Genomic DNA, 26,836 nt, shown 5'->3' with positions numbered 1-26,836 from the left:
GCAAAAGTGCTCAATTTTTGAGGCCCAATTCTTTTAGTATCAAGTTGGGCCCTACCCTATATCTTAACAAATGAACTTGGACCCTCTCCTAGTCTCTTCCAGCCATCAAGGAAAGAATAGTTCTTACCTGTTGCCCTAGACAAAAATACTTCCTTCACAAATGGGCCTAATATCAGGCCCAGTGTTTGAAGGATCTTCATTATCCAATTTAAAGGCCAGTGAAGTGGGGACAAAGACAGCAGACCAGCCAGCAGAGAGAATAACTATGGTGGTTCGGTTTTGGTTTGGTTTGGTTTGGTGGGCAACCACCATAAAACAATTTACCGTTTGTTTAACAAAGTACAGAAACACAATCATTTCTTGATTTATTTGTTTAAGAGGGGCAAAAGTATGTCCAATTCGGATGATTAAATTTGTTCTGTTCGAATTAAATCAAGTTTAAACATCAATTATATGTTTAAAATTTGGGTTCAAACGAGAAAATTTTATTCGATTTAAAATCAATTTTGAATACAAACATATAAATTTTATCCGATTGAGTTGTCTGATTATTAATTCAAATTAAATTATTATTTAATTTATCTATCTAAATTTAAATTAATTTAGATGTGATAAATTAATTACGTCCGAAATCTAATTCAAATTAAGGTCGGACCTATGATCCATTTTTTGCCACCCCTGCTCTCTCGCCCTCTCTCTCTGCGCGTGGTGTCACCGTGTCAACGCTTTTTCTCTGCGTTTTCTTTCACACTCCTCGCTTCTCAGCTTCTAACTTTGGAGTTTGGACCCTTTGTGAGCTTCTTTCATGGTTCTTGTTTTCTTCCTTCTGTTTTTCTTACCAAATAATTAGTAAATTAAAGCAAAAACAGTTATCTGATTGACATCCTTTTTTTATTTGGATTTTTCTGCTGGGTGTTTGCGTTACACGGAAGGCAGCTCTCATTCTCCATCAAAGTTTTTCTGGGTTCTGTTTTTCTCTCTCTAGGTGAGTGAACTGTTAGGGTTTTATCCCTTGAGGGTCGAAATTGGACAGTTATGGTGAGGAAACATGGATGGCAACTGCCAGCGCACACCCTTCAGGTATGTGACTTCCAAGTTTCTTCATTAACTTTTGCTTTAACACTCATTTCCTTACCCAATTTTCTCTCAATAAAACGTAGAATTGTGTGATCCACGCTTTGTGAACCTATGAATTTAGTGTTTAATTCAGTTGGATAATGGGTAATGACGGGGTTTAATTTTCAATTGTTTTTACTTCTTAGGTCATACTAGTTCTTGGATGCATTATCCTTATGTTTTGTTTAGTTTCCGAGAAGGAAAAGTAATTTTTAGGTGATACCTTTAGTTTTAGGTCTATTCGGTGCTCTGGTTTCTACGAATTTGAATTGCTCAAAATTCAAATAATATGAATTGGGGAGTGCGTTTTACCAGAATTTAATAAAAAGCATTAAAGTGAAAAATGATGGGTTATCCTAGAAAAAAAGTGAAGATGGTCAATGTAGAAAAGCTGGAGGTTGAAGAAGCTTGTGAAGTTATAGATTTAGATTGAATTTGCAGGCCAGGCTTCTTTATGCATGTGTTACTTCTTTGTTAAATCTCCCTTTAATTTCACATTTCCTAATATTTTATTTAATTTTCTCAATGTTGGTCTTTGGCTTGAATAGGTGGTTGCAATTACTGTGTTTTGCTTACTAGTGGTGGCATTCTATGCTTTCTTTGCCCCTTTCCTCGGAGGCCGTATTTGGGAGTATGCTTTGGTCGGTACTTACTCACCAGTGGTATGTATTTATTTAATCTCCATGTCTTATGCTTATTCTTAAATATGTCGTTGTATATACATAGATGCCCTCACTGTTTACTCTCTTTGGTCTTTTGGACTTTTTTTTAAGTCAACGGTAAATCAAGAGTACCGATGTATAAAATTTCAAGTTCTTTGGTTTTGTAGTGCGGTAAAACTGATTCATCATAAAATATGTTCTATACAAAATTTTAAAGATAATATATCCCTATTTAGGTCGTAGCTTGACAAAGATTTTTGTTGCTACTCACATTTCATTTTCTCTGTATCACAGGCCCTCCTTGTTTTCATTCTTTACGTCCGGTGCACTGCAATAAACCCTGCAGATCCTGGCATCATGTCTAAGTTCAGTTCTGGTGGATCAAATAAGCCCAATAAGAATCATCAGTTATCAGTGAAGGACCTGCCTAGAAAATTTGATGACATTGGAAGTGGGATGCAATCTTCCCCATCATCAGTTTCTAAAAGTTCCATGGCCGCATCTAATTTTAGTAGAAAAGGCTCTGTGGGAGAAGTTGGGAATGCGCCAGTGGAGGCTGCAACCAGAAAATCATGTTCCGGCTTTGGTGGAATCTTCTGTGCATTGTTTGTTTATGAAGATTGCCGGAAACAGGAAGGGATTGTTGAGCAACAGGGCACTTGTGAAGATGCATTGTACTGCACATTGTGCAATGCTGAGGTATAGCTTAATTATAAAAATTTAGGGTTTTCTACAAGGGTTTAGGGTTTAGGACGACCCCAAACTTTTGGGATAAAGGCTCGAATGATGATGATGATGATGATGATGTCCTCTGTGTGGCAGGTGCGGAAATTTGCTAAACACTGCAGAAGTTGTGATAAATGTGTGGATGGTTTTGATCACCATTGCCGGGTATCTCGTGTTGCTTCAAGTGCTTCTTAAAAGCACAATATTGTGGCTAATCACATTTACTTGTTTTGTGGTCTATGTACTTCTGAGTTTAATTCTTCGATAGTAACCTCAATCTGTTCCATGCTTGCAGTGGCTTAACAATTGTGTGGGGTACAAAAATTACGTCACTTTTATCTCTCTAATGGCTATGAGTCTCATTTGGGTATGAAGTCTAAAATTTCTCCAATCCCCCACATAAAAAGGGAAAAAAAATAATCTAATTGTGAGGCTGATGATGCCTCTCTTGCCGTGGTTCAGCTTTTGATTGAAGGAGGAGTTGGTATTGCTGTATTTGTCCGTTGTTTTGTTAATAAGGAGAGCATGGAATCTGAAATTATTGATAAACTTGGAAATGGTTTCTCTCGTGCCCCATTTGCGACGGTTGTGGTAATCTCCTATCACATTTGGACTGACGCATGTATGACAATTTATTTGTGGTTCTTCTGCTAATATGTTTTCAACCTCCGTAGGCTTTATGTACTGCAGTTTCCATCCTGGCTTGTGTACCTCTGGGTGAGCTCTTTTTTTTCCACATGATATTGATCAGAAAGGTGAGTGGTGAAGAAAATGTTGGGTTTAAATTTCATTTGTCATAGCATAATCGTGGTAAGCATGTTCACTTCTCTCCCATAATTTTTGGGTTTGAATCATTTCACTGACACTCAAGCTGGTATAAAAGTATATTGCAACTATATATGGGATTGGAAGATCAATTGTCAACTATTTACCAGTTAACATGGGATCAATGCTTGTTGTGTTGAGTTTGACAGACAACTAAATGGAGTCTCTGTCAGTTTGAGGCCTTCTATAGCAATCTGACACCAGCCCCCTTTCTTAATTTCTATAGGGTATTACAACCTATGAGTATGTTGTGGCAATGAGGACAATGAGTGAGGCCCCTGCTGGGGCATTTGCAGACCAGGAGCTGCCAAATTTTATGTACTCTCCATCAGGGTCTGCAACAACTGGCGGGAGTTCTCTAGGTCTGCAGTACAAGGGAGCATGGTGTACCCCTCCAAGGATTTTTGTGGATTATCAGGTATTAACATTTTTTACTTTATTCAATTTCTTCATAATTGTCAAAAACTCTGATGGGTGCTGATCTTTGAACATTAAACACTAATCTTGGGCAGTTCAAATTATTTTAGACCCACTTACAAATGATATATAACACTGGTTGTTGATCAAAGAGCCCCTCGTACTTGTTTTTCTCAGTAGTCAGTATGTATGTATATGCCACAAAAAACAGAAGGTATTCAGCAAACCCATGTACCAACAAATATTAAAGTGGCTACAAAACCTTCTTGCTCTCAGTCAAGCTGCTTATGAGACTTGAGTTTTCGTTCCTGATTCTCTGTCTTGGCGTTTTATGCTTGTCTTTTGCGTCCTAATGTTCACTGGATCTTTTGCTGACGATACAATGGAATAGCAAGAGAACTTTCCCTAGTCCCTTCTCATCAATGGACTTTTAATTGAAGTAATTGAACTTACTGACTTTATATGTTAATTTATACACTCTTTCTTTTTCCTTAATCCTGATGATTACAAACTGAAGATCAGTTCATTTTAAAAAATCCCAATTGTGTAAATATGTATTCTAGTTTGCTGAATTGTGTTGTGCTTGTTTCCCTCTGAGTCTGTTCTCATGCCTTTTCCTATGTCATAGCTTGTCAAAATGGTTCCTTACAACAAACTACTAAAAAAAAAAGTTTATTCATCTGCATTGTAAAATCGATTTCCTGTAGTCATGTTGATAAGCACAGCAACTAGAAGGGTATTCCTGGCAGGTTTTTTACTATGTAAATTACACGGATCATTTTTTGTATAACTGTTGGTAGCTATTCAGTAAAGGTCTGGATGGTAGCTTGCTTTTTCTGGTCTCATAATTGGAACTACCAAGTTCTGCGTGGCTGCTCGTATAATAACTCAAGCAACGCATGATTCATATTTTCTTTGCAATGTGGTATTTTTAGAATCGAATACAAGTGAATGTACTGAAAATTGTTCCTTTTTTCTCAAACATGTTGAGGATCCTGAACAACGCTCATGCATGTGATAATGGTTTCTATAATTTAACTTTAAATATTGCTGGATCAGGATGAAGTTGTCCCTCACTTGGAGCCTGGAATGGTCCCATCAACTGTTGACCCAGATGCAGCTGGTTTGGCGGAGAAAGGTCACAAGGCACCCAAAAGGCCAGTTCGTATTAGTGCTTGGAAGCTTGCGAATTTGGATTCTGCAGAAGCTATGAAGGCAGCAGCCAAAGCTAGAGCGTCATCTTCTGTTTTTAGGCCAGTTGATAACAGCCGTTTGCCAGATACTGAATTTAGCTCGAGTGGAAACATGAGTATGAGAAGTAGTATTAGCACTGAACCTGGGGCAAATAAGGATGTTAAAAATGATCTGAGGTTATCTCCATTGAGAAATTCTATTGCTCCGAGTCAAGGTAGCCGGGATGAGTATGAATCAGGGACTCAAAGCATTAGTAGTTTTAGCAGTCCAAGCCATATGCATGAGTCAGTCACTCTGAGCCCTCTACCGCAGGCACATGGTTTAGGTGGTTTTGGTGCTGCAACCTCTGCTCCTGGCTTTATTGATGAATCTCAATCAACTTCCAAGGCACTTCTACCTAATGTCTACAATCCGTTATCCCATCCTTCAACAGGTTTTGATGAAAAAATCACGCAAAAGGGGAATATCACTGACCCACTGCTGCTTTCAGCTCCAGCGGCTACTCTTCTTAGAGATGTCAGGAGAACATCTGTTGTTTGGGACCAAGAAGCTGGGAGGTATGTCTCAGTTCCTGTATCTGCATCGGAAACTAGGAACAGATCATCTTTGCAAATAGGATTACCCACTTCTGGTGCTGAAACAAGCTCTCATAGTAGAAGACCTATTTTACCAGCTCAAGAGCCTTCATCTTCAGCTAAAAAGGCTCTAGATCAGAAAGCTGAGAAGCTGATGTACACCGGGGAGTCAATTTTCTTCGGTGGCCCACTTGTCCCAGTTAGAGAGAATCAGAGAAATGAAAGGGCTTCAGGTTTAACGGAGGGACAAGAGAGGGTAGCAGTAGCACCTCGGGAGTCTAGAATCAGAAGGGATTCAGCCTCAAACCAACTTCCTGTTTTTGTTCCTGTGGGTTATGAGCAAAATAGTGCGTTCGGGTTTAACTCAAAGTAGATTTAAACTTACAATTTAAGCTTCTTGTGAAGTATGTTGTCACATTCCTTGTAATTGTGGCTTGTGAACGGAGGGCTTGGGAAGAAACCTCTGAAGGGAGCTGCCTGGAACCTTGCATTTTTGAGCTATTGTGAATGATTCTGTAGTGAGGTTCTAGTGGTTTCTTCTCGGATAAGTTTCATCATTTGATTGGTTCGACTATAGATGGAAGTTTTTCAATGAGAACGGAATCTCGTGTCGCTCCCACCTCCCATATATCCCCTGTAGAATTGAGCTGTGCTAGCTGGTCTGGAAAGTTCAATTATTCAAGCTTCTGTGCTTTGTGTCTAATGGCTCTTACACAAGAACTACCATATGTTAGGGATGTTAACACCTTCATTATCTTTTTAACTTGCTTGTCTATACTATTTGATCTAGAGATGTTCACCACTAGAGTATCACTCAAGTGGTTGTTGCGTAACAATGCTTCTAATATCATTAAAATGATAACTTGATATTCCAGAAATTCTTACTGGAAAGCAATGGCAGCCATTGTAGCATTGACCAGAGAAGCCAGTGACAGCTGCTGATGTTGGTTACTCATAATTGATTGTTGAAAACTATATTTAATTAAGATTCCTCAGTTAACCTGTGAGAAGATAATTATTATCTTAGTGGACCTACATATCACCTTATCTCATTCTACTCATAGTCCTAATTGGAATTGTGCATGTGTTTTGTCTATAGATATATCGTCCTCGTCAATAAATGTTGGATGTATGGAAAGTGCCCAAAAGGGTTGGTGTACTGATAATCTCAAGATCCAACCTTAATAAATATATTGAGGGGTGGGGGAGTTTAGCCAAGCAATTCTGACTTTCTACCCTTATATGCGACTTTTGATCCAAAGATTCAGTTGCCAAAATAAACTTTAACACATCCTTCTTTAGTTCTTTATATAGGTAGATATATGATATGATATGATTGTAATAGATTGCCCAATTAACAATTTATTTTTTAAAATAAAATAAAATAAATAAAGATGGTCATGTTCATCCTATCTGGCTATGACAATGAAAATAATTGCTTATTTCAAACCATAGAAATAGTGTATCGTTTGGACAGATCGTGCATTTATTTTGAATCTTTAATTCTATTTATTTTTTAATTGAAATAAATAGTACCTATCCATTGATTTTGGATAACAACGCAAAAGGTGGTTTGATAACTTGGCTACATATAGGAAGTCCACACTAGTTAAGGCGTGGTCTCGGCTCCTTTCCTTCCCCAGCTGCAGCTGCTCCACTAATCAGTTGTTCAAGTTTTGGGACAGAAAAAGACTGGTAAAAATGGTTATCAGAAGCCTCCTTCGATCATCTCTCAAAACCCAGGTATCAAAAATCTAATCTTGATTACCCATCTGGTTTTTTCTTCAAATTATTATATCTCCACTGTTGTATGCCCTAAAGATGTTGTCTTTCTGGGTTTGTGGATCATTTGTTGCTTGCTTTTGGGCTTTCATTGACTCTTTTCTTTATGGTTTTTGCAATCCTACTCTGATTTTTAAACTATATTTTGTTTGGCAACTGAGGGTAAGTCTGAAAATTGATGCTCTTTTTTGTTGCTGGAATACCATTGAAAGAGACAAGAAAAGAATATCCAATTACCAATTTCGGCCAGATATGGGTTTTTAGGTCTGGGAACAATGATCCTCCTCTTGCATGGATCACTGTGTAGTACGAATTTGAATCTTCAATGTTTTTTTCTGAAGAAATTATGTTCTTCTGATCTACTGTTTGCTTTTGTAATTTCCTCGTTTTTGCTTTACCCAAGCATCATTTAGGACATTAACAGAAACCCTTCTTTCTTTTGATACAATATGAAACCCATTTGACGGTTGGTCAAATTACTGAAATCATTTTCTTTTCAGTCACTACTTTTTTCATATGATTTGAGATTCAAATCTTTAGTATCTTGTATATTTTGTAGTGCAAAATTTCCTAAAATACTTTGTATAGGTTGGTGGATAACTGCATATTGATTGCGAGCTTGAACCAGTGCCAGTGGATTTCATTTTCACTCAGTGTTCAGAGGAACTTTATCCCTTTTTTTTAGTGTTAAAAATACATGCTATTAGGGGCAATCCAAGACCCTCCTGCCCTGGTCTTCTCTACAGTGGTCATATTAATTTTGTTTGAGCACGTGGTAGTATGTTGGATTCAAAGGGGCAATCAAACATTTTAAGCTGTATGAATAGCTTACGTTATTTTTCCTTTTCGTCATTGCGTGCTATTAATGTGGTCTTATCTTTAACATGTCTTCATTTTACTTTATTTGCAGCATGGTTCATGCAAAAAACTTGGTGCTGCTTTGGGAAGTTCACAGGAAAATCTCCCTCGCTCACTGTTGTTAGCGAGATTTTATGGTACAGAAGCATCTTTGCTGAAGGAAGATGTTACTAGGTGATTTTACATCCTTGACAGTTCATATCCCCCTTCCCTTGTGCAGATATGTCTGTTAACGTCTACATAATTGCTTAGATTTTTCTTTTGCACGCCTGAAGTTCAGTGTAGTCATCTATAGTTGCTAATATATCTTGGTTGTTTCAGTTATAAGGGGCATGATATGTTGGCACCTTTCACTGCTGGGTGGCAGTCTACTGATTTGAATCCTCTGGTTATAGAGAGATCTGAGGTATGTGCCTCAATTTGTTTTCTTTAAAATATTCTTATTGCTTTACCATCTATTGTTTCCTTGTTGTACAACTAACCGAAAGTTGATGAATGTTCTAGGGAAGCTATGTTTATGATAACAATGGGAAGAAGTATCTTGATTCGCTTGCTGGTCTTTGGTGCACAGCCTTAGGTAGTCACAGGATTCGTCCTATAATGAATTATTGAATTCATTCTCTGTTCTCTATATTATTTAGTAGAAAAGGTGAAATACCATAGCAAGTGTGCTTTACTGCTCAACTACATACTTCATTTGTTCCTATGTTATAGACTCAAATCTCTAATAAAGTTCAAACAATTGGAAAATTTAACATTTCATTTGCATATTGTTGTGATTATATGGAAGGGACCTCTCCTATGTATGGCCATATCAGACCCAACTTTCCCTACCTTGGAGAGCAAACATAAACATAGGATAGTAATAAATCACCCACGATTAAAAACTTATGGTGCACCATGTGGGTTTAGACCCCTTAGCTCTCTTCCCTCTTCACTGGGCTATTCTGTGTAGATTCTTCCACTGTTTGTTATGTCATTATATATGTGGATTTGATACCTAGGGAAAGGCACTTTATAAAGGTGTAATTATGTTTGTCTTTGAACCTAATTACTTACATGAGTTTGTATTTGTGTAGGAGGAAATGAACCTCGACTTGTGGCTGCTGCGAATGCACAATTGAATAAATTGCCATTTTATCACTCCTTTTGGAACCGTACCACAAAGCCTTCTTTGGTGTGCTTCCTCACTCTTATGAATATGTTTTTGTCTTGTATATACACATGTACATTGTTTGTAAAATGTTATTTCAATTTCTCTTGGATCAAAATTTCCATTATATGTTTTATGATCTCTCACTTCCTATACTGTCTCGTCCACTTCCCTCCTTTTTTGACCCACTTGATCTTACAGGATCTTGCTAAAGAGCTTTTAGAAACTTTTACTGCAAGGAAAATGGGCAAAGTTTTCTTTACAAATAGTGGATCAGAAGCCAATGACAGTCAGGTTGTTATCATGTTTACTAATTATATTATTACGATGAAACCAATAGTGGTAATAATTTCTACAATAAAGTTGATCTGCATTTTTTCTTGAATTACTTGTTTGCAGGTAAAGCTTGTCTGGTATTATAATAATGCTCTTGGCAGACCAAACAAGAAGAAATTTATAGCTCGAGCAAAATCGTAATAACTGCGAACATTGTTTCTCTCCAATTCCTCTTATTAATAATACAAGAACTAATTATTTCATATTTGCAATTGAACAGGTACCATGGTTCAACTTTGATATCTGCTAGTCTTTCTGGGTAAGTTCAATTTGCAACTAAGCTACATTTATTCAAGTAATAAAAAAAGGTTTGGTTCCTGTATCTCACACTCACACATAAGCCTTCTCAACTTGTTTTCATTATTTTCTTATTTGTAATTCTTCTGCTGAACCCTTGACTTTGTCAACGATGGATTAACATTACAGCCTTCCAGCTTTGCATCAAAAGTTTGATCTACCAGCTCCATTCATACTGCACACTGACTGCCCTCACTACTGGCGATACCATCTTCCAGGTTTTCTTCTTACTCACCCTATTCCAAATCCTTAATTGAAGAGATTCTCCTTTCACGCTGTATTTGTGATTTTAAGTATACTAATTTTAAGGCTATGTTATATCTCAGGTGAATCAGAGGAGGAATTCTCCACCAGATTGGCCAATAATTTGGAAAATCTCATTCTCAAAGAGGGTCCAGAGACGGTAATCTACTACAATATCAGGAAATCGTTTGAAAATGGAAGCAATATTTTACTGACATAGTATGGTTGTTTGTTTTAGATTGCTGCATTCATTGCCGAGCCTGTCATGGGGGCAGGAGGAGTGATACTTCCCCCGGCAACTTATTTTGATAAGGTGAGTTTCATTTCTTACTCTTATGAGTTATCATAGGTCTGAAATTCACAACTTCTCGTTTGTGCTCATGAAGATTCTTCTGTTATTCCCAGTACATAGCAGTTATATGTTAAAAACATGCATTCATGCAAGTATTTGTAATTTTTTCTATATAGTTGTGACAATTGTTGGTCTTCTACTGGGATACATAATTGTATAATAGCAGAAGGTTTGTGACCCGGAGATGTTAAAACATGAAGGGAAAAAAAGAAGAAGCTATATGCAACCATAGTTTCTGCTATGTTTTGTAACGTTTTTGGTTTGTCAGCAAATCTGAAAGAGCATGTACTAACTGAAGTCAATGTAATTTTTCAAAGCAATCTAGCTGCTTATGCTTTGTTGTAGTTGCTGCACCAGTTCTTCTAAAGGATCCATTGTAACTATTATGGCCTTTTTCTATCTTTGCAGATTCAAGCTGTCGTGAAAAAATATGACATTCTTTTTATTGCTGATGAGGTACTTACTATTCTATCAACATTTACCCTTGTCTCCTAAACTTGGATTCATTTATTCTTTTGTTTATTTCAGGTTATCTGTGCATTTGGAAGGCTTGGATCAATGTTCGGGTGTGACAAATACAACATCAAACCAGATCTTGTATCCCTTGCGAAGGTAGTGTTGGACAAGATTATGAATATGTAGTACAACTTGCTCTTTTCCTGCGCTAAGTAATGCTTCCATATCATGTCTCAGGCCCTCTCTTCTGCGTACATGCCTATTGGAGCTGTTATGGTGAGCCCTGAAATTTCAGAAGTAATTCACTCCCAAAGCAATAAACTTGGTATGTGGATAATATGCATAATTTAGTGCTGTTTTGGTGAAGCTATCTAATGCATTTCCTTATGTTTCTTTTTGTTGGACTTTCAGGTACTTTTTCTCATGGATTTACTTATTCCGGCCACCCTGTAGCCTGTGCAGTTGCAATTGAAGCTCTCAAGATCTACAAGTGTGTTCTTTGCATTCATCCCTAAATATGTGAATTGAACTGAACTATTTAGATTCTAAGCATATTTTGATTGCATTTTTAAGTGTATTTAACACCAATTGGTCACTAGTTAAGTTTTGTGAAAGGGAAAAATGATAAAAACATGAATTGGTTATGAATCCACATTTTCAACATAACTACGTTGATAGTTTATTTCGTGGGATAACTCTCATAGATGGACCATTGTATTTTGATCAAATTATGGTGGAGGTAAAAAGTCTGACCACTCCATGGTTTATTTTATGATTCGTCTTTGGGTGGCCTTATCGTGATTCAATAGTCTGGTCTGTCTTTAATTTTATATATGAGGGGAATACTTCTCATTTTTCTGCAGGGAGAGAAATATTGTTGACAAAGTAAATATCATTGCCCCAAAGTTTCAAGATGGTCTAAAAGCATTTTCTGATAGTCCGATCATAGGGGAGGTACATTCTCTATCTGTCTTATTCGCATCAGTTTGGTCAATAAAAAGTAGTATGATGACGAGATTTTTACTTTGTAATACTCAACTGATTCTGCAGATACGAGGAACCGGCTTGATTCTTGGTACTGAGTTTGCAGATAATAAGTCACCCAACGAGCCATTCCCTTCTGAATGGGGCAAGTTTCTCCTTTCTTTTCACGTCTATTACTTACCTTATCAGATACATGCTCTTGTTTTGGAAAAGCATAACCGGGAATTGAAGCAGAGAACTATGTAGTATGAACTGCTGCTATCGCCCATCACCTATCAGATAAACTAACTATCTAATAGATTATGAACTTGATACATGCTCTTGTTTTGGAAAAGTATAACAGGGAATTGAAGCAGAGAACTATGTAGTATGAACTGCTGCTATCGCCCATCACCTATCAGATAAACTAACTATCTAATAGATTATGAACTTGCATATTCTATTCAAAAGATGATCTGGTGTGAAAGTCAAACCTGTTGGCAAACTCATGCATGGGTTTTTCAGTGTTTGTGTCGGTTACTTGGATGACAACATACATATTGCATATGGTGACCGATTTTGTAAATACAAATGTACACACGCAAGTTAGGAATTTCATTTGCAATTGCGAGAGACAATGTCTCGTCATTTTTTTTTACACTTCTATTGCTGGAAGAAAAGCATACCACCTTGCTTCTGAGTCTTGTTTTTTAAATATTTCTTTCTGTTGTTGTTGATTGGAATCACAGGAATCGGTGCATATTTCGGAGCACAGTGCCAGAAACATGGCATGTTAGTACGTGTTGCAGGGGATAACATAATGATGTCTCCGCCTTTTATAATATCCTCGGAAGAAGTTGATCAGGTAACTCGTACTAAGATATTACATTCCTAACCAAATAATGGGAGATGAAAGGATGAAATTTGAACGCTGATGTTGATTGAATCCTAAACTCTACTGTTATTTTCAGTTGATCAGCATATATGGAAAGGCATTGAAGGCTACTGAGGAGAAGGTGAAGGAACTCAAATCTCAGTAAACACCAGTTGCTGATAATGGCGAAAACCCTTGTATTTTCTATGTAAAAATCGAAGACTTGAGACATTTGGTAACTGAATAAAAGCCTGCTGTTTGTTTGTTAATTTCACCCTTTTCATTTTTTTACTGTGGGAACCTCCCCAGTCTCCAAAAGGACTCTGCCCAGTGGAGTAAACCCCCGGACTCGTGCACTGCACGCTCGGTTGTTTATGTACAGCTCTTAATCTCCTTCTAAACGAGTTGGTCTTCTTCCAGTGGTCTCTCTCCCACCCAAAACCACCCCTTCCACTCTTCCAGCATTAGCGCAGAAGAGCTTATGGCGGTGAGTCGAAAGTGTTGGTGAGAAGCCCTCCGTCCCCAATGACTATTTCCACTCTTCTTAGAGTGCCTTCAACAGTGCAGTGGGCTTCGGCCTATTTAAAGATGGTCAAATAGACCCAAGCCCAGACTCTGATAGACCATTTCAGTTTGAACAAACTGGGTCAGGAGGAGTCCACCGACGAAGACATTTCTTAATTTGCGAGTCTCCTCCTTGATCATCAAAGGCATATTCAAACAAAATGGTCAACTATGACTTATGAAAGAAAGAGTCAAAACTTTGCAAATTAAAATTAAATTTTGTGAGGCCAATTTGGTGGTCATGTAAGAGCATCATGTCCTTTTTTAGGTCTTAAAACTACCAGTCAACTTTCAACAATGTGTTTGGCCGGCAATGAGACATAACCACATTCTGGTTTTCTTTGTATTTATTATTTATATCAAATTCTAGGTCCTCATAACACCGGGTATATGAAACCGACTATCAATCCCTGCTTGTTTGGTACAGTGGTTTGAGGACTAACGTGATACCCGTTCATCCCAGGTTCGAGTCGAAACATTCGCCTTAGTGCGTCGTGGACGCTCGAACAGGTGTGGGTTAGTGGCCTGCTGGATCCTAGGCTTCTAGGACAGGCAAGTGACTAGTCCGGAGGTTCAGCGGGGGTAACTGGACTCTCCCCAACATAGGACTCGACCCAAAGGACCGGGTCTTGTGGTGGTTCCCCAGTGATTACAAAAAAAAAAAAGGACTATCAAGTGTTTGTTTAAATGTTAGGACTCAAAAGCAAACATGATTACTACTATCAAGTGTTTGTTTAAATGTTAGGACTCAAAAGCAAACATGATTACTGTATCTACGGAATTCCAAAGGCAACAATATAATTGGTTGTTTGAGATATGAATCTCTAACATGGTATTGGAACTATTCGGTCCAGTTGGATGTAGTCTCTACTCCACTTCTTAGGTCTAACATAATCTATTCCATAAATACGGGGAGTGTTAAGACAAAATATATCACATCGGTAAGATCAAGGTCTTCCGATGAGTATATATATTTGTAAAACCCACCTTTAAACACCATCTAGACATTTTCGCTAACTTGGTGAGTTGAGATGAATCCACTTGCCGTGACGATAATCCGATATATTCACGGAAAATGGGTGAGGATAATCTAACGTATCCATGGGAACTGCAACTCCAAAATGACAATGGGGTGTGAATTTCTTCATGTGTTTATACTATTTGATCTCTATATTCTATATTCTTCAGCTCCAAAGTAAGACTAAATGGTAAGGGCAAACATGCATAAAATTCTTGGATCATTGGCAAGATATGAAAATACAGGAACATAAAATTAAGCCAGTTCAAAAGAATTCATGATAATAATCACGAAATTAAGAGAAAAAGTTAAAAGGATACCAGAAAGCGAAGAGCAAACGTCAGGATCAGTTAAATAGCAAGAAAGAATGAAAGACAGCGTCGTGTCTGTTGGCACACATTATTCAAGGGCGGTTTGGTCGGTCACCGTGGCCGCCACTTACCCATTCCGAGCCAAAAAGCCCAACTTTTTTTTTTTTTCTTCTCTGTTCTTGATTCTCAAATGACCATTAAACCCTCCCTCTATGTCTCATACCACAACTATTGTTTTTTTATTTTCTTTTATTCATGAAAGGCAAATTTTTGTTAACACTTGGAAATATGATTGACTACGAATTGGAGCTAGGGCATAGAGTTTCATAAAATTATATTTCCGATCTAATTAAAGCAGGCATTTTACTAGAAGACGATTTGATTCAGCATGTTCTATTTGATACGGGTAGGATAAGAACCCGATTCGGCATTCTTTAAAAAAATTTAAAAAAATTAGAACAAAATCAAAACAATTCAGAACAACGCCTTCTTCTGGAACCAATGATTTTATCATTTCCGAAGAAACTTGAGTTACATCTTTGACACCATGTTCAAACAGAAACAAATGAAGCAATCAACTACTACGGAATTTATCTAGATTTACTCAAAAATTTTGGCATTATAACGTAAATATTTTATGCAACTCTCTATTTACTTATTATTTGACATGTTTACTATGAAATATCTAGAACAACTTAAAAAACGACCAAGCGAATTATTAATCCGCAAAAATATAATTGGCCGCTTAATTGTATGGTTGGTCAGAATGTTAGGAAATATCACTAGACTCATTTGCTCAATCTTTGTTATCATCGTAAAATAATGTTTGTTTTTCCAAATTCAAGCTCAATCCATCAGAGTTTTTTGGGTCTTCCACGACCTTCCAGTGCTCACGATTATGAAACTCACCTTAGTATGTCAATGAATACATAAACTTATAAATTACCTATAAAATCTTTATATTATCGATATGAGACTCTTCTCAACAAATCTTCCCCTCACTTGTGAGTCGGGGTCAAGCACACCTAGTGGAGCCTGGAATCAAACAGGTACAACTCACATTCAAGTTAAACAACCTCACTTTGATATCACTTTTATAAAACACGAATGAACTCTTTTGTCCAAACTTGACTATTATTGTAAGATAGTGTCCGCTTTTCTATGTTTAAGTCCTAACCGAACCCATCATAGGACTTTTAGGGCTCACGATTTTAAAACACGTATTACTAAGTTAAAGAACACGTAGGCTTATAAACTGTCCATCAAATCTTTTATTTTAACGATGCGAAACTTTTCTCAACAAATCTCTTATATTTGTGGGTTGGGGTCAAACCCACAAAGTAGAATCAGGAGTCACACAGGTACAACGCGCATTCAAATTAAACAACATCGCTATGATATCACAATAGAAAATACCAACGAATTATATTGCCCAAACTTGATTATCATTGTAAGATGGTGTCCGTTTTTTCAAGTTCAAGTCTAAGCCTAAACCCAAACCCAAACCCAAGCCCAACCCCTCACAAAACTTTGGGACTAACGACTTTAAAATGTATTTTATTAAGTCAAGGAACAAATGAGCTTATAAACTATGAATCAAATCAATATTTTAACAATGTTAACTTTTCTCTACATACGATCGATCTAGAATACGAAAAGAATTGATATTAAAATTATCATAATTACAAGATTTCGTGATTTCAAAAATACAAAATTCATATCTAGACTTAAAGTGAAAACATTTTTTATTCACCAAGTAAATTGTTTACTTTAAATATTTCCCTAAATAAGTATTTAACAACATTTAAACAAAATACCAAAAAAATATCACAAATCATAAGACATATAGGGTACGTTTGGCAAGCAATTTCTAATAGCATATATTGTACTTGGTAGCTTATATGCTACTGCCTTGCCAAACAACCATTTTACACCCACAATTTCAAGTACAATAAATGTAGAATTTTGAGACAATTATGAAATTGTCTCTTGGAGGATCATTTTGAGACAATATGAGTTTTTTTCCTAAACTACCCTCCACTATTTATTGAACTGCCTAAATTACCCATTCTTTTTCCTCTTCTCTTCCCATCTCTTTTAATTATTCATTATTAAATTATTTACAATGAATTTAATTATTCATCATTAGATAATAACTTAATTATTTAATGATTCTTTGAATTATAATTTTTTATATTATTTATCTTTATTTTCTAAATTACCCTTGTAAGTAATTTGACACAACATTTTCAACAGCTTTATGTTACCAGCAAAAATGAAATCAAAACTACTAGCATTTCAAACACCTATATGCTAATAGATATGCTACTGTGAAAATTATTTACCAAATGAATCCATACTGTGTATGGCATTATAGTAAATGACTGAGGATCTAGGGTCAAACCGTGGGAGACCACGAAAGCCACGGCTACTCCTTGTCCGATTGGCTGTTATTGGACCCCACCTTCAGATGAAGTGGACTCCTCCTCCCCAGTCCCCCCTCTATATACACCTAAATATTCTCTCTCGTTCTTCTATCACATAAAACAATATACCCAACACAACTATTATTACTCTCACAACACCTCCATTTTCTCATAATTGCTCACAAGCACGAAAAGCAAAGGAAAATCGACTCCATCAGTTCGTCTTCTCAGGTAAGGAATCTCTTCTTCCCTTATATTCCATATACCACTCGCTTTGTTGACTTTTCCTTTCACTTCGCCTTTTTGGACTATTCGAATCCGGTAGTGGAAGAGCTGTAGTGTTAGCTTTTGCTCCGTTTTGAGGTTTTGTTTGGTGATTTTTGAATGGACAGCTCTAATCTGATGATGATCATCTTACTGTACATGTGATTTGAATCTGTCTGATTGTTTCCGTTGAATTTGTTCTTGTTATTTCATTATTTGTGCTGTGCTGTGATTGATCTTGTCGTTTGATTTGCTTTAAATTTGTTTGCTGGATACTAGCAAGTTCTCTGCGCAGATCAGATTCGTTGATTTCCTTTCACTTGTGATGTTCTTTCGAACTTTAATTTGAAGATTCAACTGAATATGGCAGTAATTAATTATTAGCAACTTTACTATTATTTTCATCTTGAGCAGCGATTGTGATCGTCAATTCCTGGATTGGTCCTTTGATTGATCAAAAAGGCGTGATTTGACATTTCGTTTTTTTGTTTGTTATCGGAAACATTCAAGATCATTTTGTTGACAAATTTTATTGCTGTTTTCTGCTTATATTTCAAATTATTATGTGTGTATATATATATATATATTTTCTTTTTCTTATTGCCGGAAAAAGAAGTGAGAAAGAGAAGAGATTGTGCTGATGTTTGGTGCAAATTTTGAAAAAGATTAATTTAGTCTTAATGGAGATCGAAATTTATAATAACGTATTGAACTCTCAGTTTCAAATTTTACTTTATTTGCTATTTGCACCTTCAAGATTACGCATCTACCATATTTCGACAAACCTGTCTTTTTCTAAAGTCCTCAGCATTTTTAATCTGGATGGTAATTAAGCCTTTTATTACGGCCAAAACCTTAAGTTAATTAATAAGATGTTTTAAGTCTCAAAAGTGATGGTGAAGTTGAGATGTCTAATTCAGTGTGGGCTCCATCCACCACACATTTCCTTTTTGGTGTATTTGCGTGTTTGCACATAGGAAATATTGCATCGGGTGGGGTCCCCATCTTACAATCAACGGTCAGGAGATAAGGAATTTAGGATATGATCTGATTTATGAACATAAGGATCGTAAGGCCCATTTGTGCATTTAGCCTGTCTATATTGAATATGGGGGGCCCAAGCCAACGAAGGGAATGATCTGAGATGGCACGCTTTGGTTTATAAGGAACTACTTTTGAAGGTTAAACTAGGTTTTTTCCCACTAATTCTTTGTGCGGTTGGGTTGGCCTAAAGTTGTTTGTTCCCAAATTGATACCCCAATTGGCCTACTAGTTAAATAATCAAAATCAAACTATAACATTTTTTATCAAGAATTTGTTATTGCCTGTACTTTTTTTGGGATTTTAGATCAGAATGGGCGTTTACTGGAAGATATAAGAACAAAAGCAATAGAACAAATAATTAAATATGCATAAGATGACATGAAGACAGGTGTTTTCCATGTGAGATTTGAGAGGTACAAGTTTCTAGGCTGACAGCCTGACAGAGAAAACAGCCAAGTAAAATGTGCAAACTAGAATTATATTTTGTTGTATATACACGAGGAACTTTGTCTATGTCATGACTTTGACGGCTACCCATTTTGGATCCCATGTTGGTTGGTCGCTGCCTGGGCACACACTCCAAAGTATAGTCAGTTTTCTTTGATTTTGTTGCCACCTTATAATACTTTGGTTTTACAGGTAACCATAAAATAATAGCTGTTTATGCCGTAATGCAAATGAAGCTTGAGTTGATATATTTGAATGTGTTTGAATCCGGTTTGTGATCTCTGACGAAAATATTAATCTGTGACAAACAGGGGAACAAGCCAAATAAGGTGAAGCTTGGTTTAAAATATGGAAGGAGACACTCAAGTGAGTTCAGAAGTCCCAGTGATGAAGGCTGATGCTGGTCCTGTCGAGGTATGTTCATACTTTATTTTGAGCAACATTACACAGTTGCTGTTTGCAATTATACCAAGCAGATGCAAAGAGATTTATCTGAATTAAAAAAACTACGCATTTTTGTGGACGATAAAAGAAATTTATTGTGGAGAAGGAATACCTTGTTAAGTAGAATGTAGAGATCAATCCACATTTCAGTACTTAAATTGCAAGAAGTTTTCACCACGGCAACTTATAAGATGGACTGTTTTGTGCTTGACTTTTTCATTTCTATGGTCTTGAATGATACGGTTAAAATATGCAAAACATGGCGACGCAACAAAATATTGCATGCATTATTCCTTCAATATATATCTACTGCTATTTAGAGTATGCTTTAGACTAATTCTTGTGCGGGCTAGGATTGTTTCAAAGTTCGTCGCCTCTCATCTCTATGCATATATTACTCAGACTTTGAAACGAAGGAAATCATGTTATGCATTTGGTTGTATGCTTTTGGAGGCTTACTAGAAATTAGAATGGAACAATTATCCATAGAAGATAAAAAGTTCTTATGAGTTATGACCTTAAAAACCTTGAATGCTTTTACCCAAAAGAAAGGGGAAGGAAAGAAGGGTGAATGGGAGATGCCGATCCGTTTATGTACAGTCAATGATGCCACTGACTCTTAATTCTGATCATTCTTTATAGGTGAATAATGGAGACTTAGCACCGGTGGGAAAAGAAGAAAGGAAAGAAGATGAAGAAATTACGTTGGATGGAGAATTTGTTAAAGTAGAGAAGGAACCGGTCGAAGTGAAGATCTCTTCTGAGGATGACAAACCAGCTGTCACTGAGAGAAGCTTAAGTGGTTCAAGTAGGGAATTACTAGAAGCCCAAGAGAAGGTGAAGGAACTTGAGCTTGAGTTGGAAAGAGTTACTGGGGTTTTGAAGAATTCAGAATCTGAAAACAGTAAGTTGAAGGATGAGTTCTTGCTTACTAAAGAGAAGTTGGAGGGAAATGGAAAGAAATTTGAAGAGCTCGAACTTGGTCACAAGAAATTGCAGGGTCAGATAATAAAAGCTGAAGAGAACTACAAATCAGAGCTCAGTACTTTACAAGACGCATTGCAAACTCAAGAAGCAAAGCACAAGGAGCTGGTTGAGGTGAAGGAGGCATTTGACAGTCTTAACCTTGAGGTTGAAAGTTCGAGAAATAAGATGCAAGAGCTAGAACAAGAACTGCAGCGTTCTGGAGGTGAGGCACTGAAGTTTGAAGAGCTGCACAAGCAAAGCGGTTCACATGCAGAATCTGAGACGCAGAGGGCATCAGAGTTTGAAAAGCTGCTTGAAGTAGCAAAGCAGAGTGCTAAAGAAATGGAAGATCAGATGGCTTTACTGCAAGAAGAAGTCAAGGGCTTATATGAAAAGATCACTGAGAATCAAAAATTTGAAGAAGCACTCAAGGCCACTGCAACAGAGCTTCTTGCAGCTCAAGCGGAGTTGGCAGTTTCCAAAACACAAAAACTTGACACGGAGAAATTACTTTCATCGAATGAAGCTATTATAAATGAACTAAAGGATCAATTGGAGCTAAAAAAGGCTTCAGAGTCTCAGGTTAAAGAAGACATGTCTGCTCTTGAGAATTTGTTAACTGCAACAAAAGAAGACCTTCAAGCGAAGGTTTCTGAGTTGGAGGAAATGAGGCAGAAGCTGCAGGATGAAGTGAATGCAAAGGAATTAGTTGAATCTGGGTTAAAAGTGCAAGAAGCCCAGGTCTCAACTATGCAGGAAGAACTGGCTAAAGTAGCGGAAGATAAAGAAGCTCTTGAAGCTGCTGTGGCAGATCTCTCTAGCAATGCGGCAAATTTGAAGGAGTTATGCAGTGACCTTGAGGATAAATTAAAATTTTCCAATGAGAATTTTAATAAATCAGATTCGCTTCTTTCTCAGGCTTTGTCAAACAATGCAGAGCTTGAACAGAAGTTAAAGTCTCTTGAAGAGCTCCATAATGAATCTGGGGTTGCTGCAACAACAGCTACTCTAAAGAATACAGAGCTTGAGGAACTGATCAGGACGACAAATGAAGCAGCAGAAGAAGCAAAATCACAATTGAGGGAGCTTGAGACACGATTCATTGCAGCGGAACAAAGGAATGTGGAGCTAGAGCAGCATTTGAATTTGGTTGAACTAAAGAGCAATGATAACGAGAGAGGAGCAAGAGAATTCTCTGAGAAAGCAGCAGAACTCAGCAAGGCATTGATGGAGATTGAGGAAGAAAAGAAACTGTTAAATGACCAAATGAAGGACTACCAAGATAAGATAACCCAACTGGAATCTTCCTTGAGCCAATCATTATCGCGGAACTCGGAGCTTGAGGAGGAGTTGAAGATTGCCAAGGAGAAGGGTGCTGAACATGAGGACAGAGCCAGCATGAATCATCAGCGCAGCATTGAGCTAGAAGATCTTTTCCAACAATCCCATTCCAAAGTGGAACATGCAGGAAAAAAGGTGAATGAATTGGAGTTGTTACTTGAAGCAGAGAAGTACAGAATTCAAGAGCTTGAAGAGCAAATCAGCTTATTAGAGAAGAAATGTGCAGATTCTGAAGCAGACTCGAAGAAGTATTCAGACAGGGTAGCAGAATTTGGATCAGAACTCGAGACATTTCAAGCAAGAGCATCAAGCCTTGAAGTTGCCCTACAAATTGCCAACGAGAAGGAGAGTGAGTTGACAGGTCTGTTGAATGTGGCAAGAGATGAGAAGAAAAGGTTTGAGGAAGCATTGAACAGTTCCAATGAGAAGCTCCATGAAGCAGAAAATATATTGGAAGTCCTGCAGAATGATTTAACTATGACTCAAGAAAACTTGAAGAACATTGAGAATGATCTTAATGTTGCTGGATTCAGAGAAAATGAGGTGTTGGAGAAGCTTAAATTAGCTGAGGAACAATTGAAGGAACAAGGAAGAGTAATAGAGCAAGCTACTTCAAGGAACTCAGAGCTTGAATCCTTACATGAGTCTTTAACAAGGGATACAGACCTTAAATTACAGGAAGCAATGGAGAACTTCACCAACAGGGATTCTGAGGCAAAATCCCTCTTTGAGAAAGTGAAGGTTCTTGAAGACCAGGTGAAGACATATGCAAAGCAGATAGCTGAAGAAACTGACAGGTCCACATCCTTGAAGGAGGAATTGGACTTGTACTTCATGAAAGTTGCTTCTTTGGAAACTGCCAATGAAGAACTTAAAAAGCAGATCCTAGAAGCAGAAAATAAAGTTTACAACTCCTTTTCAGACAATGAACTTTTACTCGAGACAAACCATCAACTGAAAAGCAAGGTCAATGAACTTCAAGAATTACTAGATTCAGCCATGTCTGAGAAGGAAGCCAGCGCTCAACAACTTTCTTCCCACACAAACAATATAACAGAACTAACGGATAAGCATTCACGAGCATTGGAACTTCATTCTGCAGCTGAAGCCCGCATTGTAGAAGCAGAAAATCAGTTGCAAGAAGCCATTCAAAAATTTGGTCAGAGAGACATTGAAGCCAAAGATTTAAATGAGAAGCTAGAGGCCCTTGAAAGCCAAATAAAACTGTATGAAGGACAAGCTCATGAAGCATCTGCAATTGCAGAATCTCACAAAATTGAGCTAGAAGAGACGCTTTTAAAATTAAAGAATTTGGAAAGTGTTATTGATGAACTTCAAACTAAGCTGAATCATTTTGAAAAGGAGAGTGAAGGACTAGCTGAAGCAAATTCAAATCTTACTGAGGAGCTGGCCATTTATGAATCTAAACTGAGTGGTGTCCAAGCAAAATTGTCTGCAGCCCATGTTGAGAAGGATGAAACGGTCGAACATCTTCAGACTTCAAAGAAGACTATTGAAGAATTATCACAGCAGCTTAGTGCTGAAGGACAGAAACTACAATCTCAGGTTTGCAGCAACTACATGGATACTTCAATTGGTAATGAATAACAAGGCGCTTTCTTTTCTTTTTCATAACTTTCCGACCACCATATTTTTATGACAGATATATTCCATTATGGAAGAGAACAATTTGCTCAGTGAAACACATCAAAATACAAAGACAGAACTTCAGTCTATGATTTTCCAACTTGAGGAACGACTGAAAGAACAGAAGGCAAATGAAGATGCCTTAAGATCTGAGCTTGAAAATCTCAAGGGCGAGATAGCTGAGAAGGCTGCATTGCAAACTCGACTAAAGGAAGTTGAAGAGCAGTTGGTGTTAGGTGAAGCTCAACTAAAAGATGAGGTACTGCTCCACTACTTAATCTGATTATTTTTTCTTTCATCGAAATTTTATGACTTGATATAAGTTCAAGCTTAAGCGTATGATCTTTGATGCTAGTTTGAAATAAAAAAATTAAATTTGTGGATTTTATGTGAAGAATTCTTTTTTTTTAAAAAAAAATAAAAAATAAAAAAATATATTATATGAAGAATTCTTAATGATTTTATGTTTGGGAAATGATTATAAGACTTCAAATGATGGAGAGCATGTTTCATTGTGGTTCTATCTAACAGAAAGGATCATACTCTCAGAAAGAGGTGGAACGAGAAGCAGCTCTGAATAAATCCCTTGATGATCTTGAAGCTAAAAACAAAGAACTTGTGCGTTTGGAGAAGCTTGTGAAGGAGCTTGAGCAGAAATTGCAAGACGCAGATGCCAAATTTTTAGAAAAGGTCATTTCGCTTCTCTCCTCCTCTTAAGATCGAAAATTGAAGAAAATATAAAAGCATGAAAAACTAAAATTATAGTCATTGCTCAAATCAGATCAAAGAAGCTATATAGGAAATCTTCTGAGCTTGACTTCAAACCATTATGTAGCCAGATTTGAGTTGGGTGCACACTGTGTATATCTTCTTCTGCGCTGCCTTTATAATTAAGATCTTTACTTATGAAAAGGTAAACCATGCACATGGCTCATGTAGTGCGCAGAGTTGGTGATGTACACATCGTAAGTAAATCTATACTTACGATGTACGTAAACTTTACCCCACATGATATGTGAAGAGGTTGTTTCCAGGAATTGAACTTGGACCTTATGTTGCACCCTTGCAACTCTACCATTAGGCCACATATTCGTTTGTAATTAAGATTTATACTTATATTTTAGGAAAAATAACTCTGTAATCTGAGTGCAAATTTAAAGTCGGAGGAGGAATTAAACTTGTTTGACTTCATTTGTTAGCCACACAATGTGACAAATTATCCTATTGTCGAGCCAACAGAAATCATGATGCTCTGTAAATATATGCATGTTTTACACGCATATAATACAACTTTCCCGACTCTCCCTTATGTGTGTTTGCAAGTGAATAGCATGGCTTTGAGCTTGATATTTAACCACTTGCTTGTTATAAATTGATTTTTAAGGATATGATCCGTTTTCACAATAAGACATGATTTCCCAGTTCATGAAATCTTTCTACCTGATTTCCTAGCTTTTACTTGATAGTTTTACTTCTGGTGGAAACTGAACAGTTGCCTGCACATAAATCATATTGCAGGGTAAGGAAACCAGCTCAAGTGTACCGAAGGATGTTGTAGAGATAAAATCCAGGGACATTGGATCAACCATTTCTACTCCAACAAAGAGAAAGAGTAAGAAAAGGTCTGAAGCGACGTCAACGGTAACCTCATCCTCTCCAGGGACCCATGGTCTAACTGAGAACCATTCTGCTATGACCTCATTCAAGCTCATCTTGGCAGTTGCTCTAGTGTCTATTATCGTTGGTGTGATCTTGGGGAAAAGATACTAGTTTGTGGTAAGCTGAATTTTGATTTTGCAGTGTTCTAGTCTCATACCTCATTCAAACTCGTCTTGGCAGTTGCTCTAGTGTCTATTATCGTTGGTGTGATCTTGGGGAAAAGATACTAGTAAGTGGTCCGCTGAATTTCGATTTTGCAGTGTTTTAGCTTCATATATATTTATGCACTTGAGATTGAAGCTTTGTTTTCGACACATCCTCTCTCAAGTCTGGAACTTGGTTGGGAATTTGTTTTGGTTATTCTCCCTTGCCCATGAAAAGCAGAAAGTAGAGTTTGATTCATGTATTGCTCATGCTTGTATTTATATTAGTTTGTTTATTGTATTGGGTTGTTGCATATATTTTCGAATAAGTTATTTGGCAACATTTTGTCATAATTATTCATGATATTGTATTTCCTACTTAATGCAGTCCTTGTTCAATGATCTTAGCTAATATTCTCCCTCTATTGGATAAAGAAAGAACTGCATGTACGTATTATTCACATTTACATAGGCTAACTACTCCGCAGGAATATTATCTTTGCCATTGCACGTCTACATTTCACTTAAATTTCTCCTTACAATTAAAGCAGACTATATGTTATATTCTCATCATCTCAACATCACAAGCATAGCTTTCAAATTGCAAGGTACAGGCGCACAGCATGGACTCGCATGCTTGGCTTTAGCACACATGAGCTGGGACACTTTTCGCCATTCCTGACTCAAACAAAGGCTGGAATTTGGAGAAAGGAATGGTAACAGGACGTGCTTAAAAGCAGAATAAGGGTATATTTATGCGGATGAGGCCCCTGCAGTAAAAGTAATTGCAGACCATATACAATATTATCTTAATGAAAGAAAAAATGAAATGAAAAAACAAAGGGAAGAGGGAAAAAAAAAAAAACAAAAATTCTAAAATAAATTTCAATTTAAAGAAACTGGCTATATATAGATTGAAAAAAAGCTATATGGTATCTCGGCTTGGAGAAACATGCTGGCCCAATGTTTTTGGACCAAGGTTTCTGGCCCAAGACTGAATACCCTTTTTCTGGGAATGCCGTATAAATTCATTTAAAAACAATCACCTTAGAAATGAATGCTTTAATAACAAGGCAAGTCCCTCTCAGTTTCATTTATAAAATAATTATTATTAATATATCGAAGATTTTAGTGTTAAAGTTGTGAGCCAATTAACATTTAATTCTCCTGCTAGTCGGCTGACGTACATTTTCTACGTTCGCGGTAAATTTTCCAGAATAATATGGATAACGCCTCATACATTTTCCACATTTACAAGGTAAAATTTCCAGAATAATATGCTCCGTCTTTAATAAATATATAAAGGTATATAATATAATATGCTTCCTTGGAATAACGCCTCATACATATCCACAAATTTGTTTCCTAGGTCTTATATACTAAAGCAAATATTTAGTCAGACAATTACTACGCCTGTAACAAAAGACAAATTCCAATTGGAAGCTTGTTCTAGCTCGTCTTAAGAATCGACCGGAATTTGATGTAGATGCTATTCATCATCAATATCATATTGGTCATATACTCCTACTAATCGGCATGGAATTTGATGTAGATGCTCTAATAGTCCTCCTAATCGGCTGACGTACATTTACACAATATAACTTACAGAAGTATATGCTTTGTTTTTTTAATATATATATATAGGAATTTTCTTATGGGATTGTAGAATGATGTGCTTCCTTGGTATAACCCCCAATTGGAAGCTTGTTGTTTGTTGTCAACCGGATTTTATT

General features: G+C 36.9%; 3 protein-coding genes across 6 annotated transcripts; all 3 read left to right on the top strand.

Moving 5' to 3' along the window:
• Positions 1-661: 661 nt before the first annotated feature.
• Positions 662-6,290, top strand: LOC120016846 (probable protein S-acyltransferase 19). Of its 2 annotated transcripts, none has more exons than XM_038869788.1 (10): positions 662-792; positions 937-1,080; positions 1,665-1,778; positions 2,073-2,477; positions 2,601-2,669; positions 2,800-2,871; positions 2,967-3,095; positions 3,179-3,259; positions 3,556-3,747; positions 4,806-6,290. In XM_038869788.1, exons 2-10 carry the CDS (start codon positions 1,036-1,038, stop codon positions 5,886-5,888), a joined length of 2,190 nt encoding a protein of 729 aa, XP_038725716.1. In that variant the 5' UTR covers positions 662-792; positions 937-1,035; the 3' UTR covers positions 5,889-6,290. The 2 variants fall into 2 exon arrangements, with proteins under 2 accessions (XP_038725716.1, XP_038725717.1); XM_038869789.1 differs by having other exon boundaries at positions 675-808.
• Positions 6,291-7,101: 811 nt separating this feature from the next.
• Positions 7,102-13,098, top strand: LOC119980042 (gamma aminobutyrate transaminase 3, chloroplastic). 2 transcript variants are annotated; one of them, XM_038822692.1, is made up of 19 exons: positions 7,102-7,258; positions 8,208-8,329; positions 8,477-8,561; positions 8,660-8,732; positions 9,235-9,332; positions 9,510-9,602; positions 9,708-9,781; positions 9,865-9,903; positions 10,071-10,159; positions 10,268-10,344; positions 10,423-10,497; positions 10,945-10,992; positions 11,065-11,148; positions 11,230-11,317; positions 11,404-11,482; positions 11,856-11,946; positions 12,043-12,121; positions 12,705-12,820; positions 12,927-13,098. In XM_038822692.1, the coding sequence occupies exons 1-19, from the start codon at positions 7,217-7,219 to the stop codon at positions 12,993-12,995; spliced, it is 1,521 nt and encodes a 506-aa protein (XP_038678620.1). In that variant the 5' UTR covers positions 7,102-7,216; the 3' UTR covers positions 12,996-13,098. The 2 variants fall into 2 exon arrangements, with proteins under 2 accessions (XP_038678620.1, XP_038678621.1); XM_038822693.1 differs by lacking the exons at positions 12,705-12,820; positions 12,927-13,098 and adding an exon at positions 12,292-12,359 and having other exon boundaries at positions 12,043-12,169.
• A 4,126-nt stretch (positions 13,099-17,224) lies between these two features.
• Positions 17,225-25,505, top strand: LOC120016010 (nuclear mitotic apparatus protein 1-like). Of its 2 annotated transcripts, none has more exons than XM_038868558.1 (6): positions 17,225-17,379; positions 19,215-19,317; positions 19,990-23,220; positions 23,318-23,560; positions 23,851-23,991; positions 24,820-25,505. In XM_038868558.1, the coding sequence occupies exons 2-6, from the start codon at positions 19,252-19,254 to the stop codon at positions 25,069-25,071; spliced, it is 3,933 nt and encodes a 1,310-aa protein (XP_038724486.1). In that variant the 5' UTR covers positions 17,225-17,379; positions 19,215-19,251; the 3' UTR covers positions 25,072-25,505. The 2 variants fall into 2 exon arrangements, with proteins under 2 accessions (XP_038724486.1, XP_038724485.1); XM_038868557.1 differs by having other exon boundaries at positions 23,833-23,991.
• Positions 25,506-26,836: the final 1,331 nt, after the last annotated feature.

This window comes from Tripterygium wilfordii, chromosome 15 (assembly GCF_013401445.1).
Source record: "Tripterygium wilfordii isolate XIE 37 chromosome 15, ASM1340144v1, whole genome shotgun sequence".
In the NCBI taxonomy this organism is placed as follows: Eukaryota; Viridiplantae; Streptophyta; class Magnoliopsida; order Celastrales; family Celastraceae; genus Tripterygium; species Tripterygium wilfordii.
This window is presented reverse-complemented; position numbering and strand designations above follow the sequence as displayed.

What these genes read in the sequence shown, in the direction of transcription:
- LOC120016010 (XM_038868557.1), top strand. Translation starts at nt 19,252, where the DNA reads ATGGAAGGAGACACTCAAGTGAGTTCAGAAGTCCCAGTGATGAAGGCT. An exon ending in CTGATGCTGGTCCTGTCGAG is followed by an intron (nt 19,318 to 19,989) that starts GTATGTTCATAC and finishes CATTCTTTATAG; the next exon opens with GTGAATAATGGAGACTTAGC. An exon ending in AAGCTCAACTAAAAGATGAG is followed by an intron (nt 23,561 to 23,832) that starts GTACTGCTCCAC and finishes TCTATCTAACAG; the next exon opens with AAAGGATCATACTCTCAGAA.
- LOC119980042 (XM_038822692.1), top strand. Translation starts at nt 7,217, where the DNA reads ATGGTTATCAGAAGCCTCCTTCGATCATCTCTCAAAACCCAG. An exon ending in TGGTTATAGAGAGATCTGAG is followed by an intron (nt 8,562 to 8,659) that starts GTATGTGCCTCA and finishes TGAATGTTCTAG; the next exon opens with GGAAGCTATGTTTATGATAA. An exon ending in TTCTTTTTATTGCTGATGAG is followed by an intron (nt 10,993 to 11,064) that starts GTACTTACTATT and finishes TGTTTATTTCAG; the next exon opens with GTTATCTGTGCATTTGGAAG.
- LOC120016846 (XM_038869788.1), top strand. Translation starts at nt 1,036, where the DNA reads ATGGTGAGGAAACATGGATGGCAACTGCCAGCGCACACCCTTCAG. An exon ending in TGCCAGCGCACACCCTTCAG is followed by an intron (nt 1,081 to 1,664) that starts GTATGTGACTTC and finishes TGGCTTGAATAG; the next exon opens with GTGGTTGCAATTACTGTGTT. An exon ending in TGGCTATGAGTCTCATTTGG is followed by an intron (nt 2,872 to 2,966) that starts GTATGAAGTCTA and finishes GCCGTGGTTCAG; the next exon opens with CTTTTGATTGAAGGAGGAGT.